The sequence below is a fragment of the Dermacentor variabilis genome, chromosome 3 (assembly GCF_050947875.1).
Source record: "Dermacentor variabilis isolate Ectoservices chromosome 3, ASM5094787v1, whole genome shotgun sequence".
NCBI lineage: Eukaryota > Metazoa > Arthropoda > Arachnida > Ixodida > Ixodidae > Dermacentor > Dermacentor variabilis.
In genome coordinates this window covers 173,230,519-173,254,101 of record NC_134570.1, presented here as the reverse complement: position 1 = coordinate 173,254,101, position 23,583 = coordinate 173,230,519, and the positions used below count along the sequence as shown (strand labels likewise).

Here is a 23,583-nt window from a genome sequence, read left to right as displayed (position 1 = left end):
TTCCATACCTCGTCACGTCCAGGACAGGTTTCACGTTGCCCCGATACCACGCAACATGGACCCTAACCTACACTCCGGCAGGAGGAGAGCAAGGGCCCAGTACATGGAGAAAGCGTTCAGATTTAATACCACGGCCCGTTTTACGGACGCTGCCATGTATGGCACGAACAACAAGGGCGCAGTTGCAGTGGCATGCGACTACCGAGGCCACGTTACCTCCGCTGCATCGACCCGCCCCTGCACGATTACGGAAGCCGAGGAGCTGGCCATCGCGTTAGCCATCCGCGAGGGCCTACACGCAAACCAACCACTGACGATCCTCACGGATTCCCAGCAGGCCTGCCGCAACTTCCTACAGGGAAGAATTGGAAGACCTGCTGCACAAGTCCTAGCCGGAATACTTAAGGAGGACTCTGAGGACTTCAACACCCAAACCATCATCTGGATACCGGGCCACACTGGCATCACGGGCAACCTGCAGGCCGACAGAGCAGCTCGAGGATTCGTACATAACCGAGCACTCAACACGCCGGCTGCAGAAGACCTGGACCCTGTCGACCTCGAGTATTCAGCCATCGTGAACTACCACAGAGGGCGTCGCTTGCGATATCCACCACCCCATCGAAATCTAAACACAGAAGATGCCGCTGCCTGGCGTAGGCTCCAGACAGGCACTTACACGAACCTACACATATTACCTCGGATACACCCCACAGCCTACAGGGACGAATGCCCATGGTGTGGGGCCACACCAACCCTATACCACATTACGTGGGAGTGCGCACTACACAACATAGAACACCCAGACACGAACACCACGAGGGAGCAATGGGAGGCACTGCTGCCCAGCTCGGCCCTCGACGACCAGCTCAAGCTGACAAAGAGAGCTGAGAAGATGGCAAGAGCCAGCGGAGCCCTGGACTAAGGGCCCCGACCATTAGCTGTCTTTTTTTATTATTATTTTAATAAAGTTTATCTATCTATCTATCTAGGGAGCGCTAGTATTATAGGGACTAGAGGTGACTATTCTAATTGCTTGGTTTTGCAAAGCTTGAAGTGAACTGAGGTGAGTATTATATGTATTTCTCCAACATATTAACGAGTGGGTAATGTATGAGTGTATAAAAGCGTAAAATAGCGAGACAAGTGTAGAACGGTTAAAGAATTGGCAGCCTCTAATCAGTAACCGAATACCATAAGCAACTTTCTTTTTAATATTCGAGATATGATAATGGTATAACACGGCTTTTTCCAATGCAAATACTATAATAATGCAGAGCGCGTGCCTTCTAGCAAAAACCGATATGCACAGTATCTAAATCCTTAAAATGCCGCAAAGTAATTCCCAGCAATGTTTTAAAAGCAATCAATGCCTGCACAGATTTAAGGTAAGCCCCGTTTTCGCGCATGTTCAACCACGCGGCCACGCTCTCACTTTCCTACCAAAGCAGTATTCCCGATACCAAAGCACACGCAGTAATATCACTAATAGCTATTAGTCTCGCCACTTCCAAGCTACTATTTAAAGACTTTACATCCCACCCGGTTGCACGTGTTGAAGCACGTGGCGCGAAAGGACGCTCTGACTATCCTGCAAAACGAAATATACTCGAAACACACCCGCGCACACGAAAGGAGAGAAAAAGAAACGAAACTACCAAATTATTATTTAAAGGCTGGAAAAAATCAGCAAATCAAAAACGGAAGCAAGCTCACAGCATGCACAAACATCTTATGATTTCGTCACCGCCACAGAGTCCTGGAAAGCACGTCCATTCGCCGCAAAAACTCACGCTACTTACGGCCAGGCCGAGCCTGGCCGCCGCATCGTGGGCTCTCTGGACAGCCCAGATTTGGTCCCCGTAGTCGGGGCTTCGCAGTGAGGCATGCCATCTTGACTGGTGTGCTTTATCTGTGCCTCGTAACGAGGGGCATCGCCAGAGCATGTTTTTTTTTATTTAGCTGACTCACTGAGGGCAGGTATTGCTAGTATACGTGTCTGGATAGCTCTAGCGTAATAAAAATAGGTTGGGGTATATTCCCGTCTGCAAAAGTCTGAGGGTGATTGTCTGCGCTTTGGTCAGTTCCTTGTGTGGGAGCGGATGGAGCTGAGCTGCTAAATCAGGTCCCACAATAACAAAGTAAGAGTTGAAATGTTGCCCATGTGCTAGCATCAACTACATCAGGATATAAACGTTCAACAGGGGATCTGCCAATAATATCGTTTAGTACTTTCCAGATATCCTTAGGCCCAGTGGCGTAGCCAGGTCGTCTGGAACCCAGGGCCCATAGGTCTTCTGTCACCCCCCCCCCCGGGGGTAGCCGGCGGACGGAGGGGTGTCTTCAGACGTGTCTGACACCCCCCCCCCCCCCCGCTGGCCTCTTGCACCCGGGGCTCACGGCCCCCCGGCCCCCCCTGTTGCTACGCCACTGCTTAGGCCTATCCTGCTCTGCTCGATTAGTAGCATGTTGTATTCCCGTTTCTCGTTTTCTGATCGTTGCAACTACTGCATTGCGGTAAGCTCGAAATTGTTGCAGGTGATATGTGTCGTGTTTGTGTTGCTTCCATTTATCGCACAACCCACCAGAAGGGCAGCTATACGTCTGCTGCTACTATCGACCACGCCTTATGCAATACTTCTAGCAGCGGTGTATCAGGTGTATATAATGCAGTTATCGTCGACCATTGTCCGATATTTTCGCTACTTCAAACATATGATAATGGTATTTCAAGCAAGCAGCATGCTTCGTGACAAAATAAATTCCAGGTTACTTCGACACAGACTTGAAAAGTTAAAGCAGATGATATATTTATGCAGAAGATATGTCCACGTCGAGTGCGGCAACGTTATTACCACATTGACCACTTTCCTAATGGCACGTACAAGATACACTGAAGATAAATACAACAAGCCACTGTGTCCATGGATGACATATCACATACTTCAAGAGATAAAAGGAAAAGATAACTGCATGGTACAATAAATGGAAGAAGCACAACCACGACACATATCACCTGCAACAATTTCGAGGTTACCGCAACGCAGTAGTTGCAACGCTCAGAAAACGAAAACGGCTACACAACATGCTACAAATCGAGCAGCACAGGATAGGCCTAAGGATATCTGGAAACTACTAAACGATGTTATTGGCAGACCTCCTGTTAAACATGTATATCCTGATATAGTTGATGCTAGAACAGGGGAACGTTTCAACTCCTACTTTGTTATTACGGGACCTGATTTAGCAGCTCAGCTCCCGTCTGTTCCATGTTGCAGCGATGGCCATTCGGCGGAAAACACATTCGCGCTAAGTAAACTTATCCAACATCACTTATACAATTTCTAGAACGTCAAATAATAAGGCTCCTCGACATGATGGTGTGGGCAAGAGCATCGAAGGAAAACGCTGAGCTACTAGCGCCCATTTATAAACTATTTTCGACCATGAAATACGTGAAGTATTTTACCCTGATATACTAAAAGTAGCTAAAGTTATCCCTGTCCGTAAACGTGAGTATATCAATAACCTCGGAAATTACCGTCCAATTTCCGTTCTTAAAGGGACACTAAATGCAAATAGAAAGTCGACATGGATTGTCGAAATATCATTCCAGAAACCTCGCAACGCTTATTTCATGCCAAGAAAAGACGTAGTTTTATGAGAAACTTGCGTCTGAAGGGTCCGAATAGCTTTTTCGAAATTCCAATCTCCCGCCACCCACAAAGGATGCATGCACCCTTTGCTGCCGTTGGTGAGTAAAACGGCGCCCGACAGACGGCGGCACCAAGTCAAGACAGAATGGGACAGACAGAAAGAATAAGACAGACAGAATGGGACAAAGTGGGACATGTAGTTGGGAAAGAGAGCAAGGAGCGCAAAATGGCCAGTCCAAATTTGAACGCTGAACAAATAACAAGTATATAGTCACAGGAGTCGAGAAAGAACTTGGCAAATGGCCAAGCAAAGAGTGGGGATATAGTGAGTTCCTAAGTGTAATAATGACGGAAATACGGAAAGGGAAGCAACATGCTCGTTGGAAAGGAAAAAAAAAAAGAAACCAAAAAGCTGGTGGAACAGGGACATAAGAGGAGCAATCGCCACCCGCCGTGGTTGCTCAGTGGCTATGGTGTTGGGCTGAGCACGAGGTCGCGTGTTCAAATCCCGGCCATGGCGGCCGCATTTCGATGGGGGCGAAATGTGAAAACACCTGTTTTCACATTTCGTGCACCTAAATGTTTTCACCTAAATGTGAAAAACATTTAGGTGCACGTTAAAGAACCCCAGGTGGTCGAAATTTCCGGAGTCCCCCACTACGGCGTGCCTCATAATCAGAAAGAGGTTTTGATACGTAAAGCCCCATAATTTAATTCAACGAGAAGCAATAGCCGAACGACAGAAAGCGTCCCGAGAGCGCAGGCAAAGAAGGTGACGTTGCCGCAGGATGAAGTCGCCAGTAAATGGGAAATATACCGGCAGAAAAAAACCGATGGTTCAAATACTGGTGCAAGCAAATATAAAAGGTGAATGTGAACGTTGGTTGTCAGAAATACGTGAGAGAAGGAAGGCCACACCTATAGAATATTATGGAACCACAAGAAATTATTAGGCAGGAAGTCAACAACAATACAAGAACATATTCTAGACGAAGATGGAAACAAACTGGAAGGGGATGCGGCGTTAAATTACATACGAAAAATAACAGCTGAATCGTTCCAAGGCTATTAAGAGGTTGTATTTGATTAAATAAAAAACATGAAAGAGAGCCAGATGGAAAAGGAGCTGGGGCTGACAGATTGCAACTGGAAGAAAGCCGAAGAGAAAATTCCTAAGCGCACAGCCGCTGGGCTAGACGAAGTTCCCGTTAGGCTGAATAACGAACTAGGATCAAAAAATAAGGAAGCTCTGTTGAAAACAGTAGAAAAAACTGTAAAAGATAGACGAATATCAGACAGTTGGCGACAAAGTTGAATGAAAAAAAATTATGGGGTTTTACTTGCCAAAACCAATTTCCGATTATGAGGCACGCCGTAGTGGGGGACTCCTGGAATTTGCAGCACCTGGGCTTCTTTAACGTGCACCTAAATTTTAGTACACGGGTGTTTCCGCCCCAACGAAATGCGGCCGCCGTGGCCGGGATTCGATCCCCCGAACTCGTGCTCAGCAGCCCAACACCATACCCACTGAGCAACCTCGGCGGGTGAAAGTAGAGTGAAGTTAATTTACAAAGGTACCGGGGGAGAAAAAAAAATTCACTCCTACAGACCATTGACCATTACATCGGTAATATAGAGCTTAGCAATGCAGACAATTAAATTAAAGCTGCAAGCATGGGCCGAGAATAAGGACAATTGGAAGAAGTTCAGAATGGCTTCAGAATAGGAAGGCGTCTGGATGATAACTTATTTGTGCTTACTCAGCGTATTGAAATATCCAGAGTAGAAAAGAGACCGTTATATGTGGCCTTTTTAGACATTACAGGAGCCATGTGAGGGCCTTCATGCACATTCAAGCTGTATGTCGCAGCTTTTCTCCTGGAAGACCCCCAACAAGTTTTGTTGGAAATAAAAAATTTGATTGTTTGTACAACAAGGTAGACGGCAACATTTTGTGGCGTATTCTGGAAGGCGAAGGCTAATTAGGAGACGATTTTCTACAGCTTTTGAGAGACATTTACCTAGAAAATACCGTTTGCGTTGAATTGGAAAGGATGAGGTGTGATTAGGAAGCTGATATCAACAATCAAGGGACTGAGGCAGGGGTGCCCTTTATCCCCACTGCTGTTTATGATGTACATGGTGAGGATGGAGAGGACGCTAGAAGGAAGTAATATCAGGTTTAATCTCTCATACTAACAGGCGGGTACAGTGGGAGAGCAACGGCTTCCAGGTTTATGTTATGCGGACGACATTGTGTTGCTAGCTAACAAGCAAAGTGATTTGCAACGTCTGGCTAATATCTGGGAGCAAGAAGGCGGGAATTTAGGTTTGAAATTTAGCGTTAGAAAATCAGGTGTCATGGTATTCAATGAAAACAATGAACAGACAGTGGCCATTCAGGGCCAGGAAATACCTCGGGTAAAAGAATATAAATATCTTGGTATATGGATAAACGAAGGCAATAGATATATGGAAACACAGGAAAAAGAAACAATAATAATAAAGGGGAAGCGAAATGCAACCTTAATGAAGCAGAGAGCGCTATGAGGATACAATAGGTTCAGGGTGCTCCGGGGTATGTGGAAAGGCGTGATGGTTCCAGGACTTGCATTAGGAAAAGCGGTTCTTTGCTCGAAATCAGGTGTACAATCAGGACTCCATGGCAACCAAAGGTCAGTGGGACGCCTCTCATTGGGCGCTCACGGGAAGACTACAAATGAAGCTGTGCAGGGTGATATGGGCTGGACTAATTTTGAAGTGAAACAAGCTCACAGTAAAATTAATTATGAAGAAGGACTGGAGAATATGGAAGAAAGTAAATGGGCTAGGAGAGTGCTCAGCTATTTGTACAGGAATAACATTGATTCACAGTGCAGGAAAAGAATTAGGAAACTTACCAGCAAGTATGCGGCCTGTATGGTGAGCAACACAGCAACAAAGAACGTCAAGCAGAAAATCGGAGGCTGAGAGAATCTCATGGGTGGCGGCAATGAAAAAGAAACCTGCCATGAGCAACTACTTAAGAGGAAAAAACCAAATCAGGAAAGAAACAATTCATGATAACTCAAATGGAAGCTCATTACTTTTCGAAGTGAGATCAGGATGCCTTAGACGCGCACCTACAAAACGAGATACAACAAAGAAGAAGAAGTATGTGCTTGCTGCGGCAAATCTACGGAAATGATGGAACATCTCTTATTATAATGTGAAGATATCTGCCTAGCGGTCGATTTAGGCACCTCTGGCCTCCTTGAAGCCCTTGGCTTCAGCGAGAGCAGGAGGAAAGTAAACATGTAAGTTGGATGCGATTGCAAGGTCGGTGGATGTAGGGAAACGACAAACAACGGAGGCGTACAAAAACAAAGTTCACAATAGGGTTTCAGAAAGTTTGGTCATGGGAATTTATCATTTTTTTAAACATACGTAGGACATTAGACAATATTGTACCAAGAGCTTGGTGGCGGAACCCACCACGCCGTTCCAAAAGGGACGCTCATACAGTGGCGTAGCTAGGTCGTCTGGCACCAGGGGCCCATAGGTCTTCTGCCACCCCCCTCCAGGTGTGGCCGAGGACGTCGAGGACATCAACAATTTCCGGGTGTTTTCAGACGTATATGACAACCCCCCCCCCGCCCCCACTGGCCCCTTGCACCCGGGGCCCACGACCCTACGCCAGTGCGCTCATAGCATCCTTCCACCCATCCAGAACGGTGGATTCACCGCTGCAGCTGCTTTTTGGTCAAGTGGCGCAGACCGTTCGGGCATCCCGCAACTTCACATGGAAGTTGAATTCTCTGCTAATTGCAGTTTGCGCGAGTTTCGCGAGCCAGCAAAACCAGCACAGCACTACGCGATAACGAAACTACTGAAACACGAAATTGCGGTCGGTGCGCAGTCGAGTGAAAACGAAACCCTTAGACCGCCCGCGTCGTTGTCAAGGGTAATTTCAATTAGTTCTTTTTTCTAAAACCGAAATAGAACTAAACAAGTAGCATTTTAGTTCGTCTTATTATTCAATACAAGGATGTTTCTTTTTTTTTGTTTTTGCATCGAGTGGTTGAGTACTAGTGACAGAATTTAACTGAGGAGTGCTTTCGTCATCGGGCAAGTGCTTGAATGTCCCCGGGGTAGTCTCTAACCATGTCCTGCATTTGCCTCAATTTCTCGATCATTAAGGCTCTATTCGCGATTATATTGACGCCTTAGATATTTTCGAGCAGTAATCTATCATTTTAGCTTGACTTAACATTTGCCTTTAGTGTCCCTTTAACGTTGTCAACGCTTTATTCGAGAAACTAGTCATAGCCCAGTTGCGAGACTACTTAGAACGCAATGGCACCATTAACCACGCTCAGCACGTGTCGCGAGATAAGCAGCTACATCCAGTTCTAGAAATAACACATAAAATATATGCATCCCTAAACGAAAATGAAATCACCGCAGTTTTAATTTTGAACATGAAGGAAGCATTCGACACCGTAAGCCGTTCCATTAAAAACGCTGGAAGCACATTGTTTTTGCTGGATCCACTTAGAACTTTTTTCCTACTTACCTGGGTGATCGAAAACAATACATTTATTTATGTAAAATTGTTTCTTCTCATTTACCATTACAAACACGGGTTCCTCGGGGATCAGTTTTGGGTCCTGCTTTGCTCTCGCTTTATGTTAATGATCTTCCGGTCTGCCTAAAAACCGCAAAAGGTGTTACTTATGCGGATGACACAGCGCTACTTCATCTCGCAAAATGAATCTTGAACATAGAAAGTACCATAGAATTTGAGTTGCCGCGCATCATATTGTGCTCACAAAGACACAACGCTAAACAGTGCCAAAAGAAAGCACTATCTAGTTTTTAGATCTCGGTAAAAATTCCTTGACCCAGCCTCGAATAAATTCAATGTCAATATTAGCGAACTCGAACAGGTCGAGTGTGTCGAATTCCTAGGTGTTACACTTAACTGTCGCTTGAATTGGAAGCCACATATTACAAACACGGGCTCAAAGCTTGCATCTGCTGGCTTCGCCTTGCTTAGAAGCAGGGATATGCTTTAGTATTTCTGTACTAAAAATAATGCATTTTTTAATTGTTTTATTGCCACTTGAAGTACTGCTGCGAATGATGGACGTCGACTTTTGAAGCATATTTAGACCCTGTTATTCGCCTTAAGAGCTATGCGCCTAATGACGTTTCAGAACGTCTATGCACAATCTGTACAGCTGTTCAAACAACTTCACGTATCACCCTCCATGCTTGTTTGTGTAATGAAGATATGCATCACAGTTCACAACATTGTTGGAAACAATCTCCCACTTCCGATTACCCTGCTCATTTTCCCACACAGGAGCAGTAGAAACTCCATTAATGTCTGCTTTAGTTTACCAATAACTAGAAATACCTACGGGCAACGCTTGCAGCAGCATCACATGGTAAAGATATGGAATTTAGTGCCTCTAGAGATGAAAATGGCGAACAACCTTGCATAAACTATTAAAAGATTTTATTTCACAAAGATTGAGAGGTCTTACATTGCCCAAAACGACAGTAGGGATATTCTTGAATAATTTTTCTCTTGTGCGATTACAGTTTCCGCGCACAGAACTTTGCTTGCTTTTAATATTTCCGTTAGATGATTTTGTGTGATAAAACTATTGTCTTTGTTTTATGTCGTTTTACAAAGATTAAAAAAAATTAAATTACATTATGGGGTTTTACGTGCCACATCCACTTTCTGATTATGAGGCACGCCGTAGTGGCGGACTACGGAAATTTGGACCACATGGGTTTTTTAATGTCCACCTAAGTCTAAAGGTACACGGACGTTTTCGCATTTTGCCCCCACTGAAATGCGGCCGCCGTGGCCAGGATTCGATCACGCGACCTCGTGCTTAGCACAAGTATTTTTTACTTACATAATGACTCTGTGTTATAGCTTGCAATACCTTCAATGTATTGTTAGTTTTTGCTGCTACAAATTGTACACGAATGCGGGCCTTAGCTAGCTTCGGCTATTGGTCCAAGGTTTTTTGCGTTCTGTATGAAGGAATGAAATGAAGTCGCGATTTAGAGATCCCCGTTTCATTAATTTTTCACGGCACTGTGAGTTCTCACTGGTTCTCACTGAGGATATGAACTGTGTGCGCTGCCTTATCTGTTAGTAAATTTAACGAGATTGATTAAGTTGCGTTTTTCTGACAACTGATTTCACATACTTGACATAAAAATTGTAACAGCGCAAACACATGCAACCACAAAGTAGCAAGGACGAGACACAAGCGCTGAAACACAAACACAGCGCTTGGGTCTCGTCCTTGGTACTTTGCGGTTGCATGCGTTTGCGCTGTTACAATTTTTATGTCAAGTGTGCACCAACTCGCCCAGAAAGAAGTTTTAATGATTTCTAATCACGGTCGACGGCCCGAAAAACGCGCCGCCGCTGCTGCGTCAAAAAGTTGCGCGCGTCGGCGGCGGCCGCCGCAGCGGCAGCACCGTCGCGCGCAAGCGGCTAGCAGACGACGCCCATTGAGCGTTCCGCCAATAGCGCACGTAGAGCGGCGCATGCGTGCTCGCTGCGCGTCTATTAATAAGATGGCGTCCAAAATGTTCGGCGGTCTCTGTTGATGTTCCTACAAGTCCAAGTGACGATGGCCACCAAGCCCGTAGAGTGGGTTTCGTCGCTCATCACGCGTTTCGAAGAACAGGTAAGCCTCCCGACGGCGTCATTTTGGCACTGGGCCGGCGCGTACTGTTGACGCGGCTGCGACAGCGGCGGCTTCGGATGCCGACAGCCGTGTTTTCTCGAGGCGACCTTTGCCGCCGATCTGGCCGTTCTCCGTTCGGCGGGGCCGGCGTTACCCTACCGACGTTCTGCCGACCTCGCATCGGGATCGCTCTCTGTTTCAGTCAGAACTGCCTGCTGCCAAACGACGTGTCGCCCCTTTTCTTTATTTTGGTTAGCGGGAGTCGCCCGCGCGTCTTCGCCGCAGGAGGAGCGCTGTGCAGCGGCGAGCGATCCGTGAGGGGAAGGAAAGAGAGAGAGAGCGAAAAAAAAAAAAAAGTGTCGCATAGGAGCGGAAGTCGATCGGCTCGGACGCCCACACTCGCGCCCGTTTGGAAGCAGGTTTTCGTCCCGTGGCCCGCGCCCTGAAGGCGCCACAACAGTCGAAGACAGCACGCGATATCGCGGTGCGACGCGCCGTCACTGCACGTTCAAGAAGTCTAGCCGGCCGGCCCAACCGAACACTGCGCGCGCCAGCCTCCGCAGCTCACACATATGTATTTTTTTTCTTTCTTTCCATCCCTCTTCTCTCAGACAGAGACTTCACGATCGATAAACCGGCACTCCTACTCCTCCGCGATCGTATAACGGAACACGGTCGCACAGGTGAATGCCGGGATCAGACATTCGCGTGTTATTGAGGCGCCGATGTACGGTGGTGGCCTGCTCGTACGGCGATGTCACCGGCAACCACGAACTGCTGGGCCAGCGTTCGGACACGAAACGACCGAAATGTAGGGATCCGAACTGAAAGCGAAACAGAGCCCGTCGGCAGTTTTCGCGCGTGTCCATCGTTGTTTGGCGCAGAAACCCCTTCGGCAGGTCTGCGCTAGCTGGGATACGCTCTGCCGAGCGCTCCGCCAGGTTCTGCACATTTTATGAATGGACGAGCACCGCGACACCGCGCGATTGCCCTCCCTTATCTGCGGCCGAAGCCGAGGCATATAAGCCGCGGCGGCGCACGCCTGCTGGACTGCCATTTAATCGTCACTCGATCTCGATAAACCAGAGATAGAAAGAAACGCCGAGTGAAACGGAATGAGATAACCACGTACGCCGGCAGTTTCCACGCGGGGTTGGGACCGGCGTGCTCTTTTATTGTGTCGGATCTTTTTCCATTTGTGTGTATTTTGCACGATGTTCACCTGACGCTGGCGCGCGATTGACGAGCCCGTCAGTAGTATAGTCATTCACGCGTAGTTGCCGTAGAGGAAGGAAAATGAAAAAAAATAGAAAGGCGCGATCCCGTGCGCGTGATTTTGGCAGCGCCGACCTTGGCTCGGAGCGCGTGTGCACCCATTCATCGCGCGTGGGTTGGCAGACGACGGCTGTGGGCGCGTGCCTCCGGCCGTTGCTGCCGCCGCCGCCGCTGTGTCCGGCCGCGGTGGCGTCTGGTGCGTGCGAAGCCGCGGATTTCCCGTTGATTTCGGTTGCGAACCGGGCCTGCATACGTTTGCACGCGTGGTTGGCTGCGCTTTCGTGGTCCCCAGGCTAACACCGGCCCGTGCGCCGTCGCACTTCGAATAGGAAAATCCAGGTGTCCTTTTGTTTCAGACTTATGTAAGTGGCCCCGTTGATAGCGTGTGTTTGCCTTTCTCTCACTTATTACGAAGGTTTACATTCACAAAAAAAAAAGAAAGAAAAACAACCTCTTTAACCCTGTACAATTACAAACACTTCTATTTCCTTTGCGAGTTTTCACTGGCTTTGGTATGATGTTGACTCCTTTGACAAGTATACATCGTTTTGTCATATTGCAAATAACATGAAGCCGCCTGTCACAGGATGCTTGTCATAAAGGTAACATAAGTTGGAGAAAAAAAATGTTTAAAATCCCACTGACCTGCTGCCTGATTACAGTTCGTCAGCGTACAGAGATGAGTTAGGTTTACAATAATTAATCATCCCCTTGTGTCATTGCTGGCAGCCTGGACTGGAGTACCAGCATTTGGCTCAGATTCTTTTGTGAAGATTACAAAATTAAATAAAATGGTCGCACTTTTCACTGCTGTGAGAGTTCTGGATATCGCTCAGACTTTTCTTCCATGTGGGGAAGCCGTGTTGGGAAAGTGAATTGCGGCTCCTTTTGTTGTTCTTCAATGTTCAGTGGGATTGTATGTTTAGCTCAAGATTTCTTGGAAGCAATGACATGCTTCGCATGAGCAGGCAATTCACCTTGTCTCTTAATTTGATTGATAAATCAATTTGATCCTAATTTGGTTGACAAATGAGTAAATATCAACAATTCAGCTTACACGTGTGAGATATAAAAAGCACCTCTCATTGTAGGTTAATTATGTTTGATATTCTTAGCAAGTCTTTTTCTCATCAGTCTTCTCAAAACTGTCAAATGGCCGCTATTGGAAGCTCAATGAGTCTGATCGATCCATGGCAGGACACATTTACATTGAAGAATTATGTGTATGAAGGTTAATTAATGTAAACAGGATCAGGGACATACGAAACTGGAAATACAAGGTTTGAGCAAGGTCTTGCACTGTACCTATCACTGAGAATAGCTAAGTGGACAAATTGGTACGGATTCATGGTTAAAGAGCAGCATGAAAATTGAGACAAGGCTAAGTGCTGAACTTTCAGCTGCTATAATTTATCAAACCACAGAACTTTATATGGGTCACATGCTATTGCACCATGCATGGCTCACAAAAAAGAAAGGGTGGGGGGGGGGGAAAGCTTAAAAAAACAAAGTAGTGGTACCTACATCACCTACACTGTAGGTGATGTACACCTACACGGCTGGAGCTATCAGAGATACAAGAGCGCAGCTTTGCTTTATACACGGGCAATTGATGGCTGTTTTGCACAATTGCTTTCATTGTGTCCTTTGATGTTTTGTGCCATAAAGTCCCAGTGCCAGTACAGCATCTGCACTCTGTTGAATCACGGCTCTCATGTGCAGTTCTGACGTTGTGCTGCCAGACGTGATTGGGCAGCTGCCTTTAATTGTTGTGTGTGCCCAATGAGGCCCTCATTCAAATACTTACGATGTGGCAAGCAGCGAAACTGATAAGGCGAGAGATATGTAACCGAGGCAGAACTTGCTAGTGGGAACAAGCTTGTTCCGTTAGTGGACGTAATCCAGCTAGTGCAGCCTAGATTTCTTGTGGAGGTCGAACACCTCCCGGCCTGGCCAAAGTAGCTGCGTCCACAAGTTCTTGTGAAATGTGATAGCATGGAATCTGTGTGAAGTTTCACTGCTTCAGTGTATTTCACGAGTTGAAAGCCAGTGCTTAGTCTTGTTATTTTGCGCGTTTTTCTCGTCCTGCCTTAATTTTTGTGCTCCTTTTTAAATAGTACCTGTTGTTATTAGTGATAGCGCAATTGTAATATGGGTGGTTTATCTGGATACTGGTGCCACACTTCCTTCTGCAGTAATTTTAGATTAGAGCTCTACTGCATTTGCCATCAGAATCAGTTATTTTCACTTGCAAGTTTGGTGCAATGCCATCTGGTGGTATTGCGAAACAATTAAATCTCCTGTCAAACATAGCAGTTTATTTCTCCGCTCCCAATATCGGTCTTGAAATCTTTAGGGCAGTCATTACCTAACAAAGGTAATTTTTAATTCATGACTGACTTGTATGCACATAAAAACAATCTACGGGATCTCACTCTGTGAGCATTGTTTTGGAGACAGAGAAGAACAAGTTGGCTTTACAAAATTTCTGTTTTATTTGGCTTAACTGGTGACGAAATCATGCGTGTAGAAGGATCTTCAGGAACCTGATACACAGGATGCAGAATTGACTGCTGAAATGGGTAGCACTACATTGGAAAAAATGCAGGCACGTTAAAGAACAGTGAATGGCATAGGATAAACATTTTGGTCTCGATCAACACAATTTATTGAATGAGATAGAAATGGGGGCCTTTTCCGGAAATGGACAGGTGATGTGTGGTGTCCGCATCGTAAATCAGCCACATGGCTTAAAAGCTGCTATGGTATATGCCCACTGTAAAAAAAAAAACAACTGCGGCACGTGTTCTTCATCAGATAACCTTATCTAACCAGCATGTGTTTTTTCTATGAAGCATTGCTGTTTTCGAAATGTGTGCCTGGTTTATGACGGTGCATGTGCTGTTAGTGAATCCTGGCATTTAATCTTTTTTTTAAATTTCTTCTTCAATTCATTTTTATGAACTTGCCTCGCGAGCTTTGACTTCCCTCTTAAGTTCTTTGCTTTCCGCAGTTTTTTGCTTGTTCCTATAGTAGATTACATTCCAGTAGGGGTGGAACGTAATTGAAGTTTTGAATACGAATACCATTATTAAGTGTGTAGTATATTCAATTCGTATTTGAAAAGAACCTATTCAGTATTTTAAGATATTTGAACCTAGTCAAATATTTCACAACTGACTGTTTAGTTTTACTTACTGTCCACTGTCTACTAACCAAAGTATCACTAATTATCAGAGACGTGACGACAAAAGGTTTTGAAGCAATGCGAATAAAATGGGTAATGCAAGCTTTGTTTTTGCTTTTATGGCGGAAATCTACAGGGCAACCTGTGATTTTTTGTTGTAGTCTGTCATTTTGTTTTTTGGCAATCTAGCTATGTAGCAGTCTTGTCTTTTATGCAACAATCAGCCATAGGCAGAAAGTTTTCATTTTTCCAGGGGTGGGGGGAAGGGCTGGACACACGCACACACACACACACGCACGCACGCACACACACACACACACACACACACACACACACACACACACACACACACACACACACACACACACACACACACACACACACACACACACACACACTTTCTTGCATGTGAAGAAACTTCTTGTGACCTCGAAGAATTGTTCACTAAATTGTTCAATGAGAATTTACAAGACGTCATAGTAGGAGACAGTTCACTTTCACAGCCTGAGTCTTCTAGAATCTAGAGTCTCTCCGTGGTGTAATCTTCCTTCGTGTAATTATTGTATACTTCACTATCACTAATACTGTGTCGCCTTTCTGGTGAAACTGCAGCCTCTCTGTCTTTTTTTTTTTTTCTGCCAGTCTGAGTATAAGCGCTCCTGCGCATGACTGCTGTTGATTCTGATTTCGAGTGAATCCGGCTTGGCCTCATTTCAGTTACTGAGTGAATTATACAGGGTGCCCCAACTATCATGCACCATGACTTAAAGAAAGAGCAGTTGTGTTATTCCAAGAAAACTTATTGCATATTGTTTCCAGTACAGTGGAGTAGCTGCCAGTAATTCATTCGTTCCTGAAATTTAATTTGACAATTGCAATTAATTATCTAATTTGTGAAGTACTGTCTAACTATAGAAGTGTCAATGAAGCATTTGTAAGCACCCTCAAATGACATCTAATTGCTGTGTTTTCAGTGATATACTAATTCTGTGCAATTTTTTCCGACCGGCAAACAAACCTGACGAAATATGAAAAATGCCATGTGACTGCACTCCCACCCGTATCATAAAGCAGCACCCTCAAATAAGCTGATTCAAAGCAACTGCATTCCCTGTCGCAAACCCGAATAGGCAGCGCATCACCTTGATGATGGCACGGAAGGAGCGCCAACAGCAGGTTTCGTGGCTTTGCAGTTATTCCTTCCTTTCTACGCCACAATCATTATCCGTCTCTCAAGGCTGACTGATCACATTGATAACAAAATCCCCTTGATAAGCAGCCGAAGCGCTGCACTGACCACGCATGAAATGCGAAAATCAATATAATAGGCATATCATATGTGTTTCAAAATCCTGGCTTTGCTAGAACGGCATTGACAGAGTGCACGCCCAGCCATATTTTGCACTAGAAACTTGCTTTAGACCAAAGCCAAATTAAAGTGACGGTCTTATCTTTCGTGAGAGTGTATACGCGCTGCAAATACAGGTTCGTGACAAAAAATAACAGCGAAATAAACAGACCGGGAAGCGACTTACGTGTAGAGAAAAGGCAAAACCGATGTGTTCAAGAAATTAAATAATCACTTCTAAGTGAGCCAAATTGGCAATCGGGATGCCTGTGCAAAAACAAAAAAGAAACAACAAAAATACATCAGATTTCAGTGTGCCCTTATGTATGAATTCGTAAACGTCGTTGAACACCAGCTGCTGCCTAGAGGACATGTTCGGTATCATCGACTTGGTGCTCTTTGGCCACATCTGGCCCTTGCGCCAATAAACTCTACAAATCAATCAGAGGACATGTTCGAATAGGCCTCCTTCTGCAGCTATGCAGTACTGAGTTCGCTTTATCACATCTTCAGTGGCTTTCTTGATGACCGACGCTCGAATTCTATGGTATGCATCTGTTATCCTTGTCTTGAGCTAATCTGACATCTGTCTCGATCATGTAAGCACGATCTTTCACATAACCCCAAAGAAAGAAATCGAGTGGAAAGAGGTCAGGTGATCTATCCGGCCAATTTACGGGCCTGTGCCTTCCAATCTATTGTGCATGAAAAGTCGCATTGAGCCAGTTTCGTGTTTGGCTGCTCCTTTCTGCTGGTGCTCCAGCTTGCTGATACCACAGAAGTGGAAGACGTGGCAGCAGGACTTCTTTGAGAAACTCATGCACCACTCCTTCGGGGATTTCGTCCGCATAACACTGTCGAGTCAGTGTGGGATCGAAGATGGGACCGATTATAGCACCGGCCTAAATTCTGCACCACACATTGAACAACCACCGGTACTGGTGGCGAGTGCACTTTACCCAGTGTGGATTGGAGTCACTCTAATAGTGTGCATTATGCAAATTTACCAGGGTGTTTCTGCAGTTCAAGAAATCTAGATGATTCTGCAGGTCCCTATCATCCAAGCATTGATGCTGGTTAAGGTAGTAGGAGTGAAAGCCCGAATTATATAGAATCTTCAAAACTGATGACGTGGAAATTAGTACCTGGTCGACCACATGCCACACCCTAGTATGAGGGTTTGAGGCCATAAATGCTAGAATATCCGTGCGTACGCTAGGACTTAAAGATGGAGTCCTAAGCCGCTGTTTCTTGAAGCTGCTGTTTGTCTCAGATTTTCATCATTTCTGATAATAGTCGACACATTTGGTCTACCGTCACAATTCCATGACTCATATATATTTGCGGCCTTCCTCTTGTCCTTTGCAGCTCCCAAGACAAGGATCATTTTTACCTTCTGCTCATTAGAGAAAGACATGGCGACTGGGATGAAACAAAACATACCTTTAAACATTAGCACTGATGGTGTCAATTCGCTTTTGTGGTGATAGGTGTTGTGGCAAAAGAAAGAACCACCCGTGCACTTTATCTACGCTAAGACAACAGCTGTCACAGCTTGTTTCCAACTAACACCAAACGCGATGTGTTACTTTGGCCGAGGCACAGCTGATAAGGCATTAACTCGATCACAGTGTTTCACAGCAAAGCTGCATATGGCTAGGCAATTCATCCGTCCATCCATCCGTCTGTCGCCTGTGCGCTGAAAACTCCTCCGGCGCAACCTCATGTGAATGCACGAAAAAGCGAAAGACAGGCGCGCGATTGGCTGTGCCAGTAGTGATGTCATTGCTCTCCATCGCAGCTGGGCAGGCATGCAGCAGTTTCTCTCTGGCTCCGAAATGAGTAGGTCATGCATCATACATACTCCTGAGGAGCAGGCAGCCTTTGATAAGCAAAGCTGCGAGCAGAAGCGGGAACGAGCTCGTCTACGCCATCCCGATTCTGCAGCCCAGGCACAAGAACAAGTTTCGCGCAGCCGAGCGCAAGCAGCAGCTGCATACTGAGGATCCGTGAGCCTACCAAGCCGTCAGTTAATGAACCGTCAGGATTAACCCAGTGATGAACACCAGGGCCGCATGTTTCAGCTTCGTGATTAACCATCTGTACGGAGTGCTTGGGCGGTGATTTTGTTTCTTTATTTCTTTCATTTCATTCTAGCTAACTCGGAAGGAGCCTGTTTGGGTGCGCTTGCTTTATCATGCGGGTGGGAGCGCATTCACAGGTCATTCACCATATTTCGCAGGGTTTATTTATCAGTCAGAAAAACTTAGTATGCAATTAGAACGTCGCTGAAAATACTGTAGTTAGATATCCCTTGGCTGTGCCTACAAATGCCTCATTGACACCTTGATAATTATGATAGTATGTCTAGAGTTAGATAATTAATGACAATTACCTAATTAAATCTCAGTAACGAAAAAATGTACACCAGATAGAATGGAGGAAACGGAAGATGTAAGGTTGTTAGCATATACAAACTGTTTTCGGTTAGTTAAAAAACACTGGATCTAGTTAAGAACAAGCGGGTGGATGTTTAGGCATGATAATTTTAGTAGAAGGCGAGAATGTGGAACCTTATCGAAAGCCTCTTCGAAATCTAAAAACAGGGCATCAGTTGGAATGTTAGAGTCGAGGTTTAAATGAATATCATGAATAAATAAAGCTAACTGCGTTTCGCATGAGTGATCTTTCCTGAAGCCATGTTGATTAGGGTGAAAGAACTTCACTGAAGTTAGGAAGTTAGCAACACGAGAGTAAATGACATGTTCCATGATTTTGGAGCATACACTGGTGAGTGAAATGGGGCGGTAGTTATCTGGGGAAGACCGATCACCTTTCTTGAAGACTGGAATGACCTTCCGTGTTTTCCAGTCTCTTGGAACAATGCCTGTGTCAAGTGATTGCTGAAAGATGATACAGAGGATCGAACTACAGACATACTTCGTATTTTTTAACACTTTGGCAAAAATGCCATCGGTTCCACAGGATGATGAGCACTTCAGGCCATCTGTTACCTTAACGATGCCTTCCGGCCTAAAATTAATACCTTCCATTGGTGTAAAATCGAAAAATGGTAAATCTGGTAGTTCATTGGCAGGTTCTTTTGTAAACATTGAACAAAATGCAAGATTCAAGGCATCAGGAACATTTGAGTCAGAAATGGGTGAGCCAGAATTATCGCATAGAGAAACAGAGTTATCAGTTTCGGGTTTTATAGTTTTCCAAAAATGCCGCTGGTTAGAGTGCAACATGTTTGGGACTTTCAGATTACTCATATCACCACTAGCGTTTCATCACTAAAATCTAAACTAGACCTATCGCCTCTTGCTTCTCGTCGTCGCATCTCTCGCCTATGCCTCTATCACAGGTTTTTTTATTCCATACCTCGTGACAGCCAGCTGGTCCAGCTGGCTCATCGTGTTCGTCGAACAGGCCATCTGAACTCCGTAATCCCACCACAAGCCCGCACCACTACGTTCCTGCAGTCATTCTTCGTCCTAACTGCCCGAGACTGGAATGGCCTTCCCAGACAGACTGCACTCATCCGTGATACAGCACGCTTTAGATCTGCCATTGAGTGTTCCGACTCATCTTTCTAATTTCCACATCATCAATCCCGCCTTTTACATGCCCACCCCTCACGTAATGTCCTATTTTGGACCCTTGAGGTAATAATAAATAATAAATCATTGCTGGCAGCTACTCCACTGTACGGGAAACAATGTGCACTACGTTTTATTTGAGTACCACATTCCTTTTTAAAAAAATTTTGGTGCATGATAGTTAATTGGGCCACTCCATATATTTATGACCTCTGCATGCAAGTGACGATGGTTCCATCCCTAATAAGTGTTGTAAATTATTAGAAGTGTTTTTTTAATGATTCGTTAGCATTGCTTACTGGAAAAAGAAACGATGCTGAGACATATCACTCATGGGCATTTCACACGCTGTTGATAAAAGACTCTGCCGAAATGTTCACTAAAATCTACAGGTTTCTTTTAGGGTCAGAAAGCATGCAAAGCATTTCGAAGCGAGGTGAACATACAGCAACATTTTAATTCTCTAGGCATAAGCTATCCATACCTTTATAAATAATTGTTGATTGGTTACCTCCTTCTCTTTAAAAATATAATAAACCTTTTCCTGTGTATGTATTTAAATATATTGTGTATGTGCATGGTGTTTACAGTGGAAATTTAAAACAGTTTTGAAGTGAGAAAATGCAGATGAGGCAGCCGCCGCTGAAACTTCCAATGCGCTTGTTCCCCTATTGTCAGGATTTGCAAAAATAAAGCAAAGTATGAATTAAAAACCAAGCACGTCCGTGCCAACAATGATGCACTAGGCTATTAGCCACAATAAAATTTTACGGGAAAGGGCCAAGGCAAGTCAAAAGAAACCTCTATGATGATGCGGGTGACAGAACTCGGGCAATGACATGTTACGAAGGGCAGGGGGGGGGGGGCAGGCTTCGGCATCGCCGGGAGGGCTGAGCCCCCCCCCCTCCCCATAGTCGGTGCCTATGCAATGAGCGATGGTTTTCTTGCAATCTCTGCAGCAAGCTCTTTTACATGTGTCTTGGGCACACAAGTCCTTCACAAGCTTTTTTTGATACAAAAGTGTCAAATGTCTCATGGAGCGCTTAAAGAAAAAAAAAAAGAAAGCTAGCATCTGGCGTCTTTAGAAGCCTAAATTCCCATTGGCTGCGATGCCACGTCATGAGTGCACCTTGACGGAGCAGAGTGAGTGAAACAGGACACAGAGCACCAGGTGTTGTATGAGGGGAGGGGGCATCGTCACGAAGCTATAATACTATCTCTGTAGTTCCTTGCAGCACTGTGGAAGCTACACGAATTCTTAACCAATAGGCAGGCTGAATGCCCCTCAAGATGTGCTCATCCACGCCGCGTCGTCTGCTCAGCGTCTGCTTGCCATCCTGTCAGTACATGCTCCACAGTTGGTGGGTTGATGAAAAGCTGTTTTGACGCCATAACCATAAGCTTCGTTTACATGGATGCGACAGTGGGGCTTCGATTCAGCTGTATGCTTTCTTTGCAGTTACCTTGCGGCCTCCTGAGCAAGTAGTACGGGTGAATGCCCTCATAAATGTTCCCCTGCAGCACAGCGCTTATGCTCGGCATCTACTTGGCGTTTTCTTGCTATCGTCATCTTACCATGTTAGAGCGGGGCAGTAAATTAATGATGCAGTGAACAACTAGTCTTCTATAGGGTTCCGAGTCCTAAACGCATCAGCAGTGTTAATGGTGTAGCACCATCTGCTAACTAGAAATCAAACCAGTTTTATGGCTCGGCACCGTGTCTGTAGTCCCAGCAGCATAAAAACAAGCAGTCGATTACAATAATTACGACAAAACATACCCAATGATACGACCTCATCTTGAGATGAGACTTAGCAATGATGGAGTTCATCACTTGTTTGTTACTGACAGGGGGGAGAGCCAGTAAGAAGTGCAAATTCATATTGAAGTGGGTAGTCGGTGCTGTAAGGGTGCTGCCATGTTGCTACATATAGTTGATCACAGTTAGGGTGGCTATTACGATTACCTTCGGTAACTGCCACAGTAATTCTCGGTACACGACAGGCATGCGCAAAGGCCATGACATGTCACGTATTGCTGTACCGTATCTTGTAGCGAGCAAGAATAAAACTCTCTAGTGCAGCAAATAATCAGTCAATTACACACGGAACCATACACCGCTGCGCAAGAATATTGCCTGTGTACGCCTCGTACCTTCGGCAGTGCTGTAAGGTAGTTAAGAGATGGAGTATTGACCCTTTTTGCAGGGATCCCATGGGTCTTGCCATGTTTGATCACATAGTGATGCGTTGATTGCTTGCCTCAACTGCCTCCATTGCCTCCGTGTTTACAATGGGTGGGTATGATGCAGGTGCGGCATAGCACACCTCTGCTTTGGGAGATATCATAGACGGTGACTGGGTGGATGACACGAAGCTTTGGCCACAGCTTCAGAGAACATGCAAAAGCTCTTTCGGAGCTGATTAACTATGTCCATATGGCGCGAGCAGCATATGTGGTGCTTGTTTTTAAAGCGAGGCAAATATGTATTCCAAGCTTATCCAAACTTTCCGCTCATGAATTGAATCAGGATTAGTGTGTTTTGCTCTTCCTTCTTTATTTGGCAAATATCTTGAAGCAGCAGCTTGCCACATTTCTGACTCAGTAAATTTAGTCGGTGCAGTCTCTATCTGATTATTTTCTGCCTAATCGCTCAGGAGTGTGCTTGCTTACTCTTGTGGACCGTCACGAAACATTCAGCTTTGACCATTCGTGCGTTATTGGTGTAGTCCATCATTTATTGTGCATATATGGTGCACCTTATATTCAAATGTGCACCCATTCACTTATTGACATTTTGGCGATAGAGTGGGTGTGAGATTCCGTGCCAGTTGGGGGTAGATAGTGTGCATGAAACATACTATGACAGAAAGCGGCGCTACTCCTTTTGTCATTGTTTAATGAGCTGTACTCACTCACGCTGACCTTCTGGGATTGAAGCACTTTCTTTGAAGGTTAGTGATACAACGCTGGCGGATGAGCAAATTTCTGTATCCTCGAATAAAGCCATACATCTCGAAGTGCCAGTAACACAAACAAACAGTTGCAGCAACGGTCCGCGAAATTGGCTACACATATTAATTCCATTCCTTAATATGCCAGTCACTATTTTTGCAGCCAAATACCGTACACATCTTCAATCCACATGATTCAATCCGGCATGATTGGCACGCAGTGCATTAGCAAAAGCTCAGTTGCATTTCCGACAGCTGATCGCACTCAAGCAAGGTGAGGCGGTAGTGATTTCATATTCATGCGCTGTTGCTGAGGCGACGTGCGGTGCGCCGCCAAAAGCACTGTCTTGTTTCTCTAGAACAAACTGCTCTGTAAGAAGGGTCACTAGGTTAAAGCCCCTCAATAAAAAGTTATTTAGGGGCTTTGCAATAGGTCACCCTCTCTCTTGCTTTTGGAAGCCTGTGTTATCGACGCGCTCCTTGTGCATGCAAGCCTTCTCGTGCATTCTAACTGTGTTACTGTAAGGCCAGAGGCCAGATCAAAATGCACCAATTGTTTTAACGTGCTCGCTTGCCTGCGAGGAGTTCATAGCTCGAACTGCTCAGCGGCGTTCAATTGGACGTTAATGCTTTTGCATTCACAACTCGTAAGAAGGGCTTAGGTGTCCTCAGATATTATTTTCCACAATTTCTAGTCTTTTTCTGGCAACCACTTATTTACTGTTTTTGCAAAGCTAGTGATACAGCAGCAGCCATTCGTTCTTGGAGAGCTTGTTTGCAACCAGGTTCTAACGTTTTTGAGAGGCTGTTCATGCAGTTTTACTCATTGTAGATGGTGATCTTGTGTTTAAAACTAA

The 23,583-nt window shown here is 45.3% G+C and overlaps 1 protein-coding gene across 6 annotated transcripts in view; it reads left to right on the top strand.

The window, feature by feature from the left end:
- Nucleotides 1–10,253: 10,253 nt before the first annotated feature.
- The window catches only part of Nf1 (neurofibromin 1), a 206,231-nt gene continuing 192,901 nt past the window's right edge, over nucleotides 10,254–23,583 (top strand). For all 6 annotated transcript variants that reach the window (XM_075686683.1, XM_075686679.1, XM_075686682.1 and 3 more), the window contains exon 1: nucleotides 10,254–10,360. In XM_075686683.1, coding sequence (XP_075542798.1) covers nucleotides 10,280–10,360 — 81 coding nt within the window. In that variant the 5' untranslated portion in view covers nucleotides 10,254–10,279. The remainder of the gene's footprint in view (nucleotides 10,361–23,583) is intronic.